The sequence below is a fragment of the Diorhabda carinulata genome, chromosome 4, assembly GCF_026250575.1.
Source record: "Diorhabda carinulata isolate Delta chromosome 4, icDioCari1.1, whole genome shotgun sequence".
NCBI lineage: Eukaryota > Metazoa > Arthropoda > Insecta > Coleoptera > Chrysomelidae > Diorhabda > Diorhabda carinulata.
In genome coordinates, this window is record NC_079463.1 from 28,075,867 (window position 1) to 28,095,025 (window position 19,159).

At 30.6% G+C, this 19,159-nt stretch overlaps 2 protein-coding genes across 6 annotated transcripts in view; one reads left to right on the plus strand and one right to left on the minus strand.

Moving 5' to 3' along the window:
- Positions 1-1,578: 1,578 nt before the first annotated feature.
- On the minus strand, positions 1,579-12,461 carry LOC130893176 (carnosine N-methyltransferase). The gene is made up of 5 exons (XM_057799055.1): positions 12,043-12,461; positions 7,321-7,567; positions 5,711-6,060; positions 5,349-5,622; positions 1,579-3,883 (listed from the first exon to the last, which is right to left on the minus strand). Exons 1-5 carry the CDS (start codon positions 12,117-12,119, stop codon positions 3,686-3,688), a joined length of 1,146 nt encoding a protein of 381 aa, XP_057655038.1. The 5' UTR covers positions 12,120-12,461; the 3' UTR covers positions 1,579-3,685.
- A 326-nt stretch (positions 12,462-12,787) lies between these two features.
- Positions 12,788-19,159, plus strand: part of LOC130893178 (uncharacterized) — a 36,853-nt gene continuing 30,481 nt past the window's right edge. Inside the window, exons 1-8 of one of the 5 annotated variants that reach the window (XM_057799060.1) lie at positions 12,788-12,942; positions 13,254-13,404; positions 14,446-14,690; positions 14,783-14,890; positions 15,006-15,212; positions 16,304-16,491; positions 18,277-18,463; positions 18,575-18,824. In XM_057799060.1, the coding sequence (XP_057655043.1) occupies positions 13,258-13,404; positions 14,446-14,690; positions 14,783-14,890; positions 15,006-15,212; positions 16,304-16,491; positions 18,277-18,463; positions 18,575-18,824 (1,332 nt within the window). In that variant the 5' untranslated portion in view covers positions 12,788-12,942; positions 13,254-13,257. The other 4 variants (XM_057799062.1, XM_057799059.1, XM_057799058.1 and 1 more) reach the window with 4 other exon arrangements.

Consider the following 19,159-nt stretch of genomic DNA (forward strand, 5'->3'; position numbering starts at 1 on the left):
TGTGCAGGGGCGTTGTCCTGCAAAAACAAAATACCTTTGGATAGCTTTCCGGGTCTTTTCTCTTTAATTTTTTTCCCGTAGAGTGGTCAGTAATGTCGAATAGTAATCTCCAGTTATTGTTCTACCCTTATCCAAAAAATCAATCATGATTACTCCATGGCAATCCCAAAAAACTGAAGCAAGAACTTTCCTAGCAGATGCCATAAACTGCATCGATATTTTCGGGGACTGACACAGAAACTGGCCTTCCCAATCGGTCATCATCTTCAATCGAAAATTTACCTCTTTTGAAGCCTGCAGTCCAATTTCTCACGGTAGCATACGAAGGACATCGATCACCAAGGGTATTAAGCATATCTTCGTAAATCTGCTTACCTCTTAACCCTTTTAAATACAGGTACTTGATGATGGCTCGATACTCAAATTTTTCGATTCTCACAATTTCGGTGGACATCTTTTTTCTTTTAATTTATTGTGTAACGCTGATTTATTTTTTTGACGTCAAACTTTACACTGACACTTCTAATAAGTTATTGTTCGTTGCTATGGTAACGCAATATTATGTTAATGCCTGGAACTGGTCTAGGCTAACTAGATATCAATACATCCTCGTATTTTTGTTTGTTTTAATATCTATTTCTTTGAGCTCTATGAAAGTTTTATTTATTAAATAGTTTGATCTTGTTGATTTTTTAGCTCGAATTCTCCGCCTCTTTCCATTGAAAAATCTTCAAAAGAGAAAAAGTGGAAACAATCACTGCAGAAGGTTTTTGAACAGCTTTAATATTATATATAAGTCTTTTCAATACAGTGAATGGTATAATAATAAATATGGAACATAATAGTATTTTTCAGAAATAATATCAGGAAACTAAAAACAATCCATATCAAAGTACTGAAACTTAATATTTGTTTATTTACGTTAAAAGTATTTATGTAGTATGAGTAATAGTTATCAATGTCACAACAAAAACTATTTTTATACCAATGAATTGTATTCTAATAATGAGATAGAAAAACTGTATATGTGGACAAACTAAATGTATTGTTTGAATACACACACAAAAAACCAGTACGCAACAAAGATAGTATCCAAGTGACTAAAATATTCATCGAAACTTTCCTGACCACTTTGAACGAGAGTATTACACTACTTTTAATCAATATCTAATTTAGATCAAAACATAAGAAAGGGATACCGTGAATATTTGTCAATAAGTAAGATTAAGGATTTCCTGTGGTGTATAAATAACTCCTAAATATATTAAACACATTTTTTACATTAATAAAATATAAATCTTAGATTAAATCCATTTTTGGTCTCAAATGCCGTTCAAAAGAAAAGCGACGCCTTATCGTCTGAGAAAAACGGTTACTTCGAATAAAGACTGTCAGTTTATAAAAATGTGTAATGAATGTGAGACGATTCAAGCTTTCGTGGCTAAACCCAGCGTGCATTCAACTAAGCCCTCATTTTTAACTTCTGTATTTGACTCTAGATAGCGACACCATACATAATGATAGCATGAAGGATATTTTTATAAAGTATTTAATCTTTTTATTATTATTCAATAAATGTGTTTTTGTGCAGTATTAATCGCGATTTTATTATATTTTATGCATACCTCTACCACGGTTTACATTAATATGAAATGCGATATGATTTCTCGTTAGCGCGATAGATTGTGCCACCATAAATGCATTCAAATATTCGTATAATCTAAAATACGGAAAAATCTATAAACCGGAACCAATTCTTTCACAGTGATTCCGGATTTACGATGTTGCACTGTATGTCTTTATAAAAAAACAAGAAGAGCCTTCCAAAGTCAAAAATCATATGAATCCACTATTTTCATAAAATAAGTTGATGAGCTCTGCTTATTTTACAATTAACCGAGTGTTACAATAGTAAATTATATAATTTTATGTCATCATAATCAAGCGAACCATCAAGGGAGTCACCCTCAGGGACCGAATAAGGAGTGATGATATAAGAGAAGAATTGGGCGTACAGGATGTGGTGAGATGGGTCGGGGCACGAAAAAGATTCTGGAGGGATCACGTAGAAAGAATGCCAGAATACAGATGGGCAAAGTGGACTAAAACTCAGAGACCAAAGATACTGAGACCACCAAAAAGGTGGTACGAGATCTGGAGTTCAGCTTCTCAGGAAGAGGGCCAAACGTACAGGATTGAACATGACCCGGTCCTATTAAAAGAGGCAGAAGAAGAAGATTTAATATCTTTGAAAATAATTTTGATTTTTATACTTATCTGCCTTTAATTTGACTATTGATTATTATTTGATTATTGTTTATAGTAAACTATTTATACAATGAACCAAATTTTAATTAGAAAGGTAATAGTCTTCTCAAAATACATAAAAACGATCTTAATACATTGAGCCTCTATTAAAATTGATAAACCTTCCCCTAAAAATGGAAAGTTTACGGCTTAACCAGGGTCCAAAGCGGTCCTAGGAACCGCACACAAAAAACTTCCATTTTTTGCACTAATTATTCTAAATAAATCTTTTTATTATATTTCCTATAAGATGATTTTTGGTTTTATGTAAAGTGTTTTGAAATATAGTACACGAGTTATGAGTTACATCTAGAAAAACCGAACTACTTTAAAAATTTAAAAAATCATGTTACTAAAAATTGTTCAGCAATTATTCTAATATAAATAGAAGTTTTGTAAATATCATTTTAATGAATCTTGTTAATATAATCGTTTGAATTAATTGAGTTCATTCAGTAAAATTGAAGCTTGTATTTTGTTGTGGTAATAAAGTTTTTAAAAAGAAAATTTCCAAAGTGAAATTTATAATTTACGAGTTTAAAAATAATGCTTTTGGTTGAGTTCATATTTACTTATCTACTGTTTATTTTTTGCTGAATCATTTTGAAATATGTGTGAAAAAATACTAAGTGACTCAATTATACCCGAGCTCGTTCTAAAAGTTTGATTTATGACATGTCGGAATTTCCCATAATCCTCCTGTCATCTTTAAACCCCTTTCACACTTTTACTTTAGTTAATTTTGTTCAGTATTGCAAAAACTACAGCGCTAGATTGAATAATCCAATAATTTAATTTTTTTATACCCTTAAAAAAATTCACCAGGTACAGGTAGCAAAAATTTAAAATTCTAATCAAATAAAATACAACGGAGTTGAAGATTATAAAAAAAATCAAATGGACCAAGTGCGGGGTAATGTTTCAAGGATCCTGGACGGTACAAACAAACTGTACAGCATATTTAAATATGGTCCCTTGGGCCGCGGAGAAGGTTTCAAACAAAATATATCTTGCGGTCCATAGGACCACTTTGGACTGCGGGGAAAGTACAGTTGGGGGCCTATGGACTGCACCAGGGTTCAACTTATTTACAATGTATTTTCAAACTGCATTACATTACATTGAAATAGATCATCTCTTGTTTCTAGTCACCTTGCATACTATCTTAATGTTGATTCCACTATAGGATAACTCTCATTTCAATTCTGCAAATAAAATTAACAAGGCACATAAAAAGATAACGATCTAGTGACACACTTATAAAATAATTATTGCCACATTACGTTTACCAACTTGACTAGTCAATAGTAATAATCGTTGGATATTTTGAAGTGTGCTAGAATCTAATCATGTTGTGACACCAATAAGATACATTTCTTTAAGAACTGAAGCTACTTTCTATATCACAATATCCGTTAATTGGATCAGTTTCGTGGTTATCTATCGAAATTGGTTTCCTGCAAACGAAAAATACGCTGTCATATTCATATTGTAGCATCGACTTAGGGTTTTGACAGTATTTCGTTTTCAAATCAGTCTCACATTTCTCTAATTCAAATCCGACCTTCTTGATGACCTGTAAACAATACAAAAATAATTTTCCTAATGATATAAAACTGTTTAAGAGTTAAGAGTTCCTTGATGATTATGACCATTACTTAAAAAATATTAATGTCTTTAAGAAAATGTATAGCTATGGTCGATCCACTGGAGGAACTTAGTATTTCTTTCAGTGTAAGCTTCTGGTTATTGTTTTGTCGGTTGTTGTAGAATTGACAGACTTGCAAACAAAAAAAGGAAATAATTATTATACTAGTAGAACACCATGTAACTAAAAAAATTGTTTCGCGTGAAAATACTGAATTTGCAAAGGTGCAGAGTTGGATATTTACTTAATCAAGCCAGGCTAACACGAAATATTTAAATCTACTTAAAAGGAAACAAGGTTATTATAAAGGATTATTTCAGAGAGCTGATAGATGAAAGGAAACAGGACTACACACAAAAATCTTCGAAAGAATCCTTTGAATAAAATGATGTACAAAAGAAGTCCTAGGTTGTATAGGTATTTATCAAATTATTTTCAGTTGCCTTCAGTTTTAACACTAAAAGGAATGTTATCAATAATACCTTTTGAAACTGGTATTGATGGTACTATTATGGAACAATTGAAGCTCCGAGTAAATAAAAAGAATGAACTTGATCGCTACTGTGTATTATTATGTGATTAAATTTATCTGTCTACAGGGCTTCATTATGAAAAGCATTAAATATTTGTTTCAGGATATGTAGATCTTGGACACCTTGGAAGGAAAAAACAGTTGGCTAACCATGTACTAGTTTTTCTAGCTAAGGGAATAAGGAGGAGTTGGAACCAAGTCATTGCTTATTATTTTACATCACATACAATACAAACATCTGCCTTGAAATTATTCTTCATGTGATCCAGGAGCTGCAAAATATAAATTTGAAAGTTGTTGCTACAGATTGTGATCAAGGATCTACAAACAGAGCCGCGTTGAATGAACTCATGCAAGAAGAAAATGAAAATAACACTTCACCTGTGAAGTGCACTCCAGAAGCAGTTTACCCTCAACGAGGGAAGCATCATTTAATGGAAGTGGAGGACCAAAAGATGTATCTATTTATTTGTTAGAAAAATATGTATTTTGTTAGTTTTCATTTTAAAAGTGATATTGTAATAATGTTTACTAATTTTCCTTGGTTTAGTTGAAAATGAATGTAAATATTATTTATTTTTTAATAAACGTGTCCCAGTACTAACGTGTTTCTTTATCGTTAGTTCAGGAAACTGCAAAATCGGAAATGTATGGAAATGAATAACATAGAATACAGTAGATATTCTTTGTTGTATATGAACCGCGAAAATAGATTAGTTCTACCACCAACCATCGAGGGCACTGGCGCCGAAAATCCGCCATTTTGTTTCTACTGAATAACAACTAAGTTTGCATTTCTTCTTAGGATATGTACTGCGGTTTAGAGTGAAAATAATTTATGGTAAAAACTGGCACAAATACCTGCATGACAACTTGAAAGCTGGGTTCAACACTTTTCTCGTTTTTCATGTCAGAATAGTGGTAAAGCAAAGGTCCTAGATTTACCCATAAACCTCCTGGTTTTAATATCAAATATATTTTTTCTATAAATTGAACGACATTAGGGGCGCAATCTATGAAAAAACAAGTAGCAACACAATGCCACTCGTCGCTATGAGTATAAACTTCTAAAAAGTCTCCAGCCGTCATTGAAAATCCACTGTCTGGTGTAGGCGTAGGAATTACATCAGGAAATCTATAAAAAATATAAGAATTTATTGGATATTTAACAGAAACATGAAAAGAATCCCTTTTAAATGTAGTATTTGCCTTGTGATTCTTACCTGACTGAAAGCATTTGATCTTCCACTTTGAGATTGTTGCAATATTGATGAATCCACGGATATATTTCATATTCGTCGACCTTTTTACAAAGATTCAGTACAAAAAACGATACGATTAACATGAAGAGATTGAATTCATTTCCTTGACAGAAAAAACCTCTCGAAGCTATTTCGAAAGCAAGTCTTCCTAGACCCGCGCCAGGTACCAAAACTTTTATATTACTCCTGTCGAATTTGTCTTCGGGGTAATTAGCAAATATTTCTTCAAAGATAGGTTGATAACACTGTTTACGCTCTAGGGCGCCTAAGGAACTCCAGTCACGCATAAGCTGTTTGAATACACTTTGAACCTTAAATAAATTGAAAACATATTAAGTGAGGCTTCTCATATAAGAGTAACAATATAAAGTGCTTCTTAAAATTCCTTTAACCCCCTCTTTTTCTTTGAACGGTGATACTTGAACTAATGATATTTGGTGCGTGAAAATGAACTTCTCCATTAGTGGTGTAAGTAAACAAACACCTCGTTTGAAAGGTATTTAGAATGCAAGCAACTAAATTAAGAGTCTATAAGACTGCGATAAAACCAATAAATTGACCAATAAATAGATGGGAAGATCAAATTGTGCAAAATCTGGGAGTAAGTTACTGGAAGAAACAGATGCAGGACAGAGAAAAATGGAGAACAATAGTCGAAGCTGCAAAAATATGTGATAAGCTGTAATTAAATAGGGTAAAATGTGGGCTGACCATTCACAACAATATTGGGTCAAAAGAGCTCAATTTGAACGGCTACAAATGTCAATAGAATGTATGGCCTTGTATATACATATAATAGGCATCGGTGGTAATGGCAAGTGACACCTCGTTTGAAAGATATTAAGAATACCTATTCAATCCTAATTTTTTTTTGGACTTACTTATGTTTTTTATGTTTAACAAAAATAAACACTAAAATTTGGGTTTCTCTTAAAATTGATAAAGATTCAATAGTCCGCCTATGGCTAATTATCTAGAAAGTTGAAGCTTTTTAAATTGAGGTTTTTACATAAGATAAAATCGTGCGTGCTGTTGCTGACAAAGTAACAACTATCTTAATTATTAGCGAATGTGGAAATAATTTTTATGCGATGGACTTATTTGAAGGAGCTTTTCCATAAGTTCCAACAAACAGGTTTGTGATGCAAAACGATCGGTACTTATAAATAAATTGATATAGTTGCATAATTGCAGTAAACCCTTTTCCTTCTACAGCCCAAGTAGCGTCTACCTGTTGAGTCAGTCATAGTATAGTACAAAAGGTGTTGACTAAAAACAAATTTCAATCATAAAAATTAAAAACGTCACATTGATTTTTAGATGATGACCCCGACCAAAGGCTGCAATTTCCACTAAAATTCCTCAAAAGCCAAACAATGTAAAGAACAATTTGTTTTAGTGACGAAAGTATTTTCTTCTTTAACGAAAATTTTCTACTCAAAATGTGAGTTATTGGAGTGACATATATGTATTTCATATTATTATTATATATGATATATGTTTCAATATTTACATAGCCCAAAAGAGATTAGATTGTGTTAGGATATATTTATATAAAATAAGTGTCTTACTTTATCGAGACCCTCTGACAAGGTTCCCACATTTTGTTCAGAATGAGAAGGTACTTCAGTAGAGTATGCATTTTCGAATATACAGTGTGCTTGACGTAAAACAAGGGGAATAAATTCCGAATTCTTTTCTATACATTTAGTTATTTCTTCCAAGTCTTCTTTGTATTTTTTCAACCACTGTTTGTGGTGATAAGGTAGATTGTCCAGACATGTTTCTTTACGCTTAATCCTTGACAAAGACTGCTCTCTAAAACAAAATTTATTGGTTAACATCATGATTTATATTTTTTTGGATTTCTCCAATACACATCAACAAATACCCTTTGGTTTGTTTTTACTAATAGTCATTATACATTCTCTCTGAACCAAGCCTCGAGGTATGTATATGTATGTATAATATACATATATTATATAGATTTTGGGTTTCGTATACACAGCTACCTAAAGGATCTATTGTGTCCCCCTTTCTGCCTGTGATACTGGAGACTTTAATTGCCAGGGATCTTCGTCTTCTATTTCAAGCGCTCCCAGATGTAGTGCTCTGAAATTCCTAAGTGTTTCACACTTCGAAAGAATGTCGATAGAGGTTTCGTCCTCTGTGCAACAAAATCTGCATTATATGCTAGGTCTAGCAACTCCAGGTGTTTGTTGACGCGATAATGCCCCGATAGAGCTCCTGTTAGTATTCATAGATTATTCTTACTTATGTTGATACATTCAGCAGATCTACTCTGGTTGTAGTTTCCCAGAAGAGTTTTTGTCTGTCTCAGCTCCTGTAGATTGTCCCAATAATTGGTTTTGCTCCTATCTACCTTCTTTTCCAGTGCTTTTTCGATTGTTCTATAGCTGATACCACAGAAGGGTTCGAATCCCATGAAGGGCTAACTCTTGAGGCAACAACTCTAACAGTTTTTGTTGATATGTTAGTGCTAATATGCTGTTGAACGTCAATGGTATCTGAAATAAACTTTTTATTTCGCACAATCATTTGAATAGTATGTTCTCGATTAACACCATGTTTAACACTTTTCTGTTTCTTAAGCCTATAATTAAATATCAGGAAATTTTTATTTGGGAGGAGGCGTTGATTAGGAAACCTTCTCTGATGTTCTTCCATGAAATTATAACGTTTTAATCACTAGAAATTGTTAAATTTGATGTCTAAATTTATAGCTAACTGTTGACTTGTTTTGTAACTTATTAAATGAAAACACATAACAAAAATTACAAGAGTGAAAAAAATTGTAGAATTAAATTTTCCATAGCATGAAAATAAAATTGTTTTAACCTATTGACATATAAAAAACTTTGTGAAATTTTAATTTATTTCACCTCTAATTAACCCCCTAAAATGGTTCGACTGCTTTCCTCTTACCATTAATTAATGCCATTAACAGTTTCATACAGAGTACCAAATTGTTACACACCTTGAAAAAATTCTCACCAAATATTTAAGTTCTTAATTTTAATAGGAAAATCCTCCTCATCGCAGTGTTTATTTTTTTCTCAGTCCAAGAGAAAAAAAATCATACTTCATCATTGATTGATTGTGCAAAAAAATGTTTTTTATGAATTTGTAGGAAAGTTAATGTACTACAAAAATCCTTTTTTCCGTAAACCTCACCATTTAATTAACATCGAAGATGGAAGTCTGATTTGATTAAGACAAATTTCATTTTTGTTTATGAATTTTATAACTCGACAATAAATGACTATTATAAAATGCACAATACAAATTTTTGTAGGAAATTAACTGCTTTCTAAAAATGGTATGTTATGTTTTGGCAATTAAATTAAGGGTTCAAAAGATATTCATCATCTGATTTCAAGAGTTTTTGATTAAATAATAGAAAAATATCAAGCTAATTTATGAATTTCATACAAATTTCATTTTTTGTCATTAATATGAGTATTATTTCAGTTTTATTTTAAAAATTTTGAAATTTCTTTTCCAATAATTCTAAAAATATTTATTTTTAGAGATAGATTTGTCCTTGGAATGGTCTTTGACAACTTGGTATTTTCATAGTTAAGGTGTATGTAAAAGCTAGGTTTTCATCAACTTCTGCTGCTAATCACGAGTTCATGAAAAATTTAATTGATTATAAGCAAATTTGATTTTCTCAGATGCGAAAAATGACTTTACATTTATGGTATTTAAGTGATGAACTTACCATTTTATCAATGACAATACTAATCCATTAAACATGAACAAAAGATTGTCAAAACTGTTAAGACTCGCGAAGATACAGATTCTAAAGTAAGAAGATTTATTGATAAAAAAATTTGGATTCGATTCTGTAATAAAACATAAGTGACTTTGTTTCTAAGAAGTAATTGAAACTTTTTCATCATAAGGCAGATCGGATCTGCCATACGAAATTATTGACAAAAATATTGATTTATGGTTTATGGATAACAGTTATAGCAAAAATAAAGAATTTTTCGCACAATTGAGAACGAGGTGTGCATTAGTAAGTGAATATAAACATTGCTTAACAAAAAACGAAGAGCAATTTCAATTTTTATTGCAAGTTATTAGAAGAACATCAAAATAAATACCCTACTTGCAACAAAAAGTTGAACTGAAATCAAAAACTTTTTTATACCTAATTGAACATTATTTTTCGCTAGCACTGTAACATATCATAATATATTTATAATGAAAACTTGCTTAATAAACAATCAACTAAGATATAAATAGTGTACAATTTATTTTTCCAAATGTAGACAAAGATACTTATACATAAAAAAACTTTGAAGTTCCTCAGTAAAAACTAAAATTCATGTAAATTTTCTCAAAACTTATAAACTGAATTGAAATTTTTCGATTATACAATCAAAAACTCATTAAATCAGTGCACATGAAAGTGGAAAGATGAATATCTTTTGAGCGCTCAATTTAATCCCCAAAACATAATAAAGCATTTTTATAGAGTATCTAATTTCCTACAAAAATTTGTATTGCGCATTTTATAATAGCCATTTTTTTGTCAGGTATAAAATTCATTACCAAATATAAAATTTGTCTTAAAATAGTCAAATTTAAATCTTCAATATCAATCAAATGGTGAGGTTTACGAAAAAAATATAAGATACCTTTTTTTGTAGAACCAATTAAGAGCTCATATTTTTTTAAGATGTCTAGCAACCATTTTTCTGTTACTTGTTAATAAAAATAATTGATATTTTTACCCATCCTACTGTATATGTCTTGTGAATTCCATTTTTATTAGAAAAATAACAATTATTAGTGTTATATTTATATAATTATAACAATATAAAATCAATTCCTTATAAGGAAGTTACTGTTTCTAAAAATACATGATATTAATAAAACTAATCTGGAAATTGGAAAACCCAAACAATTTAATAAATATTGGCTATAATAAATTATGAATTGAACTATTATCTGAGGTCAAATATTTATAAAATAGCAATACTTCTATTATCATATTGACTGTTCTTTAAATTGTTATACATACATTTTATCTTATACAAATGACTCATAATAAGAAGTTTATCTATTATAACATTATCTTTCATAAGTAGATTTTATTCTATTCCACTCATCTCATGTGCACAAATAATTTTAGTTATTTCAGAATTTTATAACAAATCACTCCAAGATTTTATAAATATTGAAAATAAATAAAAAATGTATTTTACTCTTGTGCGGTTTACTTTAATTCAACCTTAAGTTAGTAAGAATCTAAAGATTTGTTTAAATATAGTACCAAGTTCTATTTCTCTGGATATTTCTTCATTGTTTATAACAGTTTTGTTCATGATACAGTGAAGTATATTGTTGTCTATTATTACAGGATTCTCCATTGACATTGCTTTCCTTCTTTGTTATCCCCACTTGGACCATACACAATTATTGCCTTCTCTTTATGTCATTTTTATCTTTAGTGATGATTTTTTTATTCAGTCTGGTATATAATTTCTTTATCTTTATTATTGTATTTGTGTCAGGCTTTTACTAACAATTATCTAAACACATTATAAGTGAACTATACTTGTTTAATGTTTAAATCCTATATAAAATAAACAATTCTGTTTATCTATTAAAGAAATATATTTCCATTGTATGCAAACATGCCTATGGTCCTAAATTTCCATCATCTAAGTGCAAATATTATACTCATTAGATAAGATTTTAAACATAGCACAATAATTACAAAAAAATGAGTTGGCTATACCCTCTGACCTGTCCTTAGCTTCCATTATTTAAAGAGTTTATTACATTAGAATAATTCTTTATTCATAACATGAACAATGGTTCCAAATTATTACAGTCATAGTTTCAAAAAACGAATAGTGTGTTTATTTAATAGAAAAATATACATACTAGTTTAGTCATGACATTAATTAGCATTACTGACCAACTCTATTGCAACTTATTACTAAATTTTTGTCTAATCCAATATTATCCCCGTTAATATACAATTGACATTATTTATTTGGAATGTTTAGAGCAATTGAAAACTTTAAACTACCCAGTGTTATTATCCCTCTGGAAATTGCATAATGACCAAAGTGTAATTGTAAACAAAAATTTATGTAGGTAGTTATAGGAATATTAAAACATTCATCTATAAATTTAAATTATACAAAAAAGACTAAAAATTCTGGCACTAATGCTATAAAATAATTTCCAATATAGAACACATGACGGCAGTTTCTCATTTACTTAATACATTTATTAATTCAAATTACCTGTAGCTTCTAAATGTTGAAAGAACTGATAAAAAATAAGCGCGTTCTTCATTTGCGCCACTAGATTCTGCGTTCATTATATATGATTACAACTATACACTTAAATAATAACAAAGGTCGAAGCGAAGCTTCAAAATCATTTAATATACTGTTTAAACTAATGTCTGCGGGTCACAATTAGAGTTCAAAAATAACATAACCTTAACCGCGTTATTTGTTAACCATAGAATTTTTTTGTATCACTTGTCTCGCATTATACGCCATTCAGCTAGATATTTACGATAATGTGTCTTCTAATTAATAAAATGTTCTCACTGTGATCGAACGCTGTTACTGTTTTTATTCGATGTTACAATGTTCAAGTTTCAGCTTAAATTTCTCAAAATAGGATTTTATGTTGTATTCAATTTACATAGAATAAGGAAGTTTTTTTTTCATAGCATCATTTTTTCTATATAGTTTTCTATAGGGTGAAGATGAAACAATTCGCATCAATTTGTACATCAACATAAAAAATCTAAATGTTTATAACGAAATTCGCAACTAATAGGTACGTTTCATAAAAATCAATTCATAATAAACAGATTTCCGCTCTGAATATCCTTATTTGTTTACAAAACAATAATGATTTTGAACCAATTCCACCTCTATTTTTTAACTCTCAGATAACCACATTTTTATGTATTCCATTCAAGTTCCAAAATTAGCAAATGTATCTAAAATTGAATATTTCAGTTATTTGATATAATAATATAGGGAACATTAACGATTTTTTTTATATTGGGTACATTCTATTTAACGTTTACGAGAAATGGATATGTCAATTGTCAATTTAAAAACGTTATTTTAAATTTTAAAACTTGATTCCTTGGTTTGTTTACAGTAAAAACTTGAAAACAGGTAAAAAAATTGACAATAAACATTTTTTCTGAGATTATAATAACGCTTCATTTTGGTTTGATTTTTATCTATGGAGTTAATATAGAATGTTAAAATTAATTATACCATATTTTCAAGGTGTAGTAAAGTGTGAGAAGAATTCAAATATTTATATATCATAAATTGAATATTTTTTATTGTACTATGGAAAAGCAAGCATTCGAAATACCAAATTTAGTTGAATTTTAGTGTAGATGTTTATACAGTTTTGAACTACAGTTATAATATTTCTCACCAATAGGTTCAATTTTAATTTGTACGTTTTATTATAGCAAGATGAGTGATTTTGATTTAATCCAAGCGGGTTTCAATAACGCTGATGAAACAATTAATTTTGGAACAAGAAGTATTGGATGTGCAACTGCAAGTTTGTTTGAAATTTGCACTTTAGGTTTGTTTAAATCAGAAGATGAATCTTTTACAGTAAGTTAGACGTTACATGTTTGATTGTGTAATTGTGAGTGTTCTGTACTGATAGTAAACAGTGTGTTCAGTATATGTACATCCGTATTGTATGGATTAAGTTATTTAAACTATCAACTTTGTTTATGTAAAGATAACACACATTTTTGGATTTATTGATTGTGTGCTGCAATTCAGCCTGAGAATGAACTCTTTATAATCTGAATAATGTATTGGTCATATTTAGTTGTCAACACTTTCACTGCTAGAGCACGCCGATATGGAAGAAAAATTTCCTTTGTGCTTTGTGGCCATAGCATGCTGAATGACGTTTAGAGCAGTAAAATGTTTTGTTTATCAATGATTATTCGTATAACTAAGTTCCCAGATATATTAACCCCTTTTGTCCAGATTTTATTTTATAATTGTTTTTTGTTCTCTTCGGTTTATGTTTTCATTGTAATTTACTTTTTTTTAAATTCATTTTACAGCATAAAAACAAAGATAATTCAAATTACCAGCAGACAACACTTTGTTTTTAAATGATTATTTTCAAACAATTTATGAATATCATTACTGGACATACTTCTTTCTATTACCTTTCTTTTTCTTTATGAAATTTTACAACTTTCTTTTCATTATGCTAAACAAAACATTTTTGCAATTTGAACATTTATAAAACGAAACTAGCTCTGATGAAATGTATTATAATATAGTTTATCCGCAAATTCTCTTCTCAATTGTGTTTATAATTATAATATGCGACATTAGAGTAGAAAACTAATTATTAAAAAAAGTGTGGTTTGGTTGAAGGAATGGTAGAAGTTCATTGCACTTGCCAAGACCACACGATCGACGTGTAGAGTGTTTTAAATTTTGAAAGCCCTCACTTCCTGGTAAACTACACCTTACTATAGTTATGTCAGTGAAAGTGCTAAATTAGTGCTTATATTTAAATAAATTATTGCTCCATTTATTTTACTTCAAGTTTGTACAATTTATTATTATTGAAACCTCAAAATGTGTGTAATTAATTTAAATATTTCTTATCTTACGTTTTAGGGGGTTACAGATATAAACATAAATGCTGTTATAAAAAATGGTTATTTATTTTTTGCAATAGATGATATTCTAAAAATATTTCAAGATGTAGAAATGTCGCAATTAATATTTAATGCAACCCTTCAATTTTCAATAAGAAGTATAACAATATCTTCCAATGGACAATTCTTTCTCATCTGTTTTGTAACTGGAGATGTTGAATTATTCACAATTGGTGAAGAGGGCATCGAAACAATACATTCAGAGTAAGTAATGATGTTTTGTTGCACATAAAAAGATAATGATCTTGCTTTGAAGTTTTATAGTACATCTTTATCAATAAATTTTAAAATTTTAGATCGGCCAGTGAAAATTCACATTCTCAAAATGCACATGTAGTAGCTTGTTCAAAAGATGATGAACTTGCGGCTTTTTTAATAGTTTATCATAATGGTAATATTTCAAGGTATGCTTTACTATGGGATAGTATTTAATATTTTTATATAGTTGGTGGAAATATTCTATGAGATTATCATTCATTCAACTGGAATTTAACTATTAAATTTAATTTTTTTCCTTAGGATCACAGTACATTCAAACAACAGTGAAAATAAATTCAATGTGGTAACAGAATGTTTATGCAAATTAGATTGCAGAATAAGTTTGTCAGATCTTGTTTATCCTCATCTAATAACTGATGGATTCTTAACTTCCAATTTCAATTTAGAGACAAAGGAAGTCGCAACTCAGGATTCTTACAACTTCAAAAAAATGTATTACTTAGGACAGTGAGTATATCCATGTTCATATTTCTTCATTATTCATACAAAATAAATAGTTTCTTGGGTTAAAATTTTGTAGCAGATATATCTATTACTATTAAAATAATATTTATTGGACACATATCGAATCCCAATCCAAGCTCTAACTGATGCTTTTGACAAGGCCTGGCTAAAACGTCGTTACATCAATGATGTGGAAAAAAATAGAAGGAAGAAGGTTAATGCTACCGAGAAGACACAGGGCTTAATGGCCCAAGATTCTGAGGGTGGTTCTACCTCCAACCCACCTCCAGCCTGTTAAAAGGCCAAGACCCCTGGTTATATGCCAATAGAACAACGAGTTGGCTCCAAAAATTGTAAAATTGACCCTTCAGCATGCCGTGAGTAAAACTAGACAATCCGATAACGGTTTCATGGAAGAATAGCTGCTGAACTTCATTGACACAGTGACTGGGGCCATCGTGCAGTCTTTATTTGGTAGTGAATTCAAGCTACTGCAGTCTCATTGGCTTATTTGGAATCATTATCCAAAGGTTAAAGTCAAAGCGCCTGATCAGTTTTTCAAATGACATCGGCCTTTGGTCATTTCAGCCGAGTAATTCACACAATAGTTTGTTCTGAGTTCATTATATATTAATAACTAGCTGCTCTTCAGCCTCAGAATCTTTGATTTGCTCTATATCAGAATAGTCTTGATCTTATATATAGTGCTTATTATCGTCCGAGCTCAGTTCATCAAAACTATTCCCTTACTTACTATTTATCTCAAACAGTTCATTTCTGCTTTGAGCTCTTTAGTAGTCTGATACCATTATAAGAAATTTGTACTTTTATTACTTATATTAAGGTATAAGAATAACTTTCTCAAATGTCTCGAGAAACTAGAAATGAAAAAACTAATAATGGGGTCTGAAAAACCCCAGCTTCACTTTGCCACTTGAATGCTGTAATTTGTAAGCTTACATATAAAAATATAGTAGTAGTACATGATGTTCTCTTGTTGACTAAAAGACACTATTGTGTATAGTAAAGGTTAATAAAATCAAAAAGTTTTGTTATATTGTTTTTTAAGTACAGTAATAACTATTTTCTTTTAGAATGGTGCTGTGTCTCGATTTTGAAGGAAATTCAATGCTATTATGTCCACTAACTTTGACTATTTTCTTTATCGATTACGATTTTCTGATCGAAGATATGCTAGTGATGAAAAATGAAAATCCAAAAATACTAGTTGTGACCAAACCTAATGAAATTGGTGATTTTTTTCTGCAATTATTAGAATCAGGTAAATTTTTAAAATATATGGTTTAATTATCAAATTATTATTATAGATAAAATGAGTCATCCCAAATTACACAAAGTTGTAAAAGTCATTGAAATCACGCTTAGTGGCATGCAAGTCAACAACTTAATTGTTAACAATATACAGACACAAAAATAAATATGCACACTGAAATGTTTTTTTTTTCTGAAGTGGAAGTAAAGCTCTTCCAGTTTACACTGTCAATCAGTACTGGCAGAAGTATACAGATTGCATGCTCTAAAACCCACTCCACTCTTATATACTGTAGCATTACTTCAACATTAACTGATTTGCTCTTTCACCTTGATTACTTTTCCTGCGTCCTCCAATCGATGCTGGTTAATTCGAAATTCAGAATGATAAGTTGAGCTTTTCTTGTTTTTCTAATTCGTTTTTCTCCATGAGGGTAGGGAGCCTGTTATTACATAGCCTGGCACCTCACACTATATGTCAGCTTTGACACGTCCTACTTCGCTCTTTGAAGATCCTGGAGGGCTTTTGTGACAAATGTTGTCATTGAATTCCATTTGTCTTCAGATCTAAGCATTGCCTCGACCAAGGTCTCAGTTGTGATGCCTTGATCCGCGTGGCTTCCAACTCATGTCATGTCAAATCTTGGGCATTCAAAAAAGACAAGCAATGTGTCTTGTCTGCTCCTCTGCAAGCTGGGAATCTGGGAACTTCTTGTATTTGTACAAGTATGCTTAGAAGCACCCATGCCCAGGCAGCATCTGCATCAGGTACTGGTTGACACTGCCGTGTTTGCGCTGTGTACTTATTGGTACTTATTACTATCAACGCCCTTGTTATGTTTCCTTTAATATCGGCTGAATGTTGTTCACAAATTTCCAGCTTTCATTTTTGGCAACAATAGCTTCAATAACTTAAACTTACTGTTTCTAGCTATGGCTCCTCATGCAGTCTTTTTTACTTGATGATTTTCGTGCATCTTAATCTTCTTGATTTCTTTTTCCTTCCATTCATTTATTTTTATTTGACTGTCTGTACTTCATTTGAATTTTCATTTTCTCCTATTTGAGGTGAATTAAAGTAGTGAAAGATATCATGAGGGCATTATTTCTTTCCTTTGGAATATTTAAAAATCATGGGGGAAAACATGGTTTTATGATTTCCATATATGATAAGAATTTTGGATACAACCCACTATCATTTCTTCATTGTTTTCTCATAGAACTTGATGCTGGTTTTGTTCTTTTCTGTTCCACTTCTCAGTTGGCGTTTTAGTCATAATCAGAAACGTTTTGATTTCGAATTCAGTATTCAATTTAGATTCATATATAAAGGAGCTCTAGATTTTCTTAGCAGGACTTCTATTAATACTTGTGATAGTAGGTAAGAACAGTCTACAAACAGGGGTCCTGTCGGTGCACTGTCATTTTAATGAAAACCTGAAGACGCTAGGTTTAGTAGAGTGTGCCTTAGAGTCAGACTTGCTTCAAAACGCTTTTGAAGATGTTTCTTCATTATTTCGAAGTCTTTCTGGATCATCGCTAAAAATGTCGTTTTTCCATGATTTGAAGGGATCCAAGCGTCGTTTGGAGATTATAATAATACAATTGTACTAATTTCAAGTTGAGCGTTTGTCATAAATAATGAATAAAGAAATATTTGAACAACTATAAAAGTAAGTTTATTTCAAATACTTTAAATTGACTTTACTTGAGATAAACTAACCGGAAGTCCACCACCAGGATCTTGTAGAAAATTTTTTCATTTTCATTTTGTTAATTATAGTTCTTTCTTTAGATTTTAGACAAATATTTTCTCTAAAAATAAACTACCCAGTCGAATTTGTCCAGATGGATTTCGCTAAAAATGATATTGTCTTTATATCTAAAATTACTACTGAAAACAAAATAACTGAGCTGCGTATTCAAACAGTATATGAAACAGATCCGGAATCCAGACTGATGAGGCTTATTAAAAGAAGAAGGTAGTAATTCAATATCCAGTTTTTTATGACTATATATAATAAATTATCATTTTAATAAAAAAAAACAAAAACAGTTTTGATACAGTATATCATATGTTTTAATTTCTATAGGTTCGAAGAAGCAGAACTGTTTGCTAAGACATTCAATGTAAATCCAACTATAATTCTTAAAGCTAAAGCACAGTTGATAGTCGATAAAACCAAATGTACCTCGGAAGATATAGATGATCTGATAAATCTGATGAATGATATAAACGATTCATGGTTTAATCTACAGTGTTGTACAGATGTTGATTGTTCGAATTTCCAAGATGTCAGAAAAATTTTAACGTACGGGTCTAAAATAACGCCCACATCCGATGTAAGTTTTGGAAAGTAACTTATTTGTAGAGAAAATACCCTATCTTCGCTTTATAACAATCACATGTTTTATTTTTCACCATGTCTGTATGTCGGTGTAACTATGATAACATCTACAGTGGGGCCGCAGTTATCTGACAATACGATTACTTTGTAATCTGGAAAATTACAAATTAATGAATCTATTCAATATATGTATGTATGGATTTGGGGTATCATATACACTGTGAACCGCAGGATCTATTGTGTTCCCCTTTCTTGCTGCGATACTGGAGAACCCTGTGTTTACAGCTGATCCATTAATTCCACTCATTTTAAAGAGATTCAAATAAACAA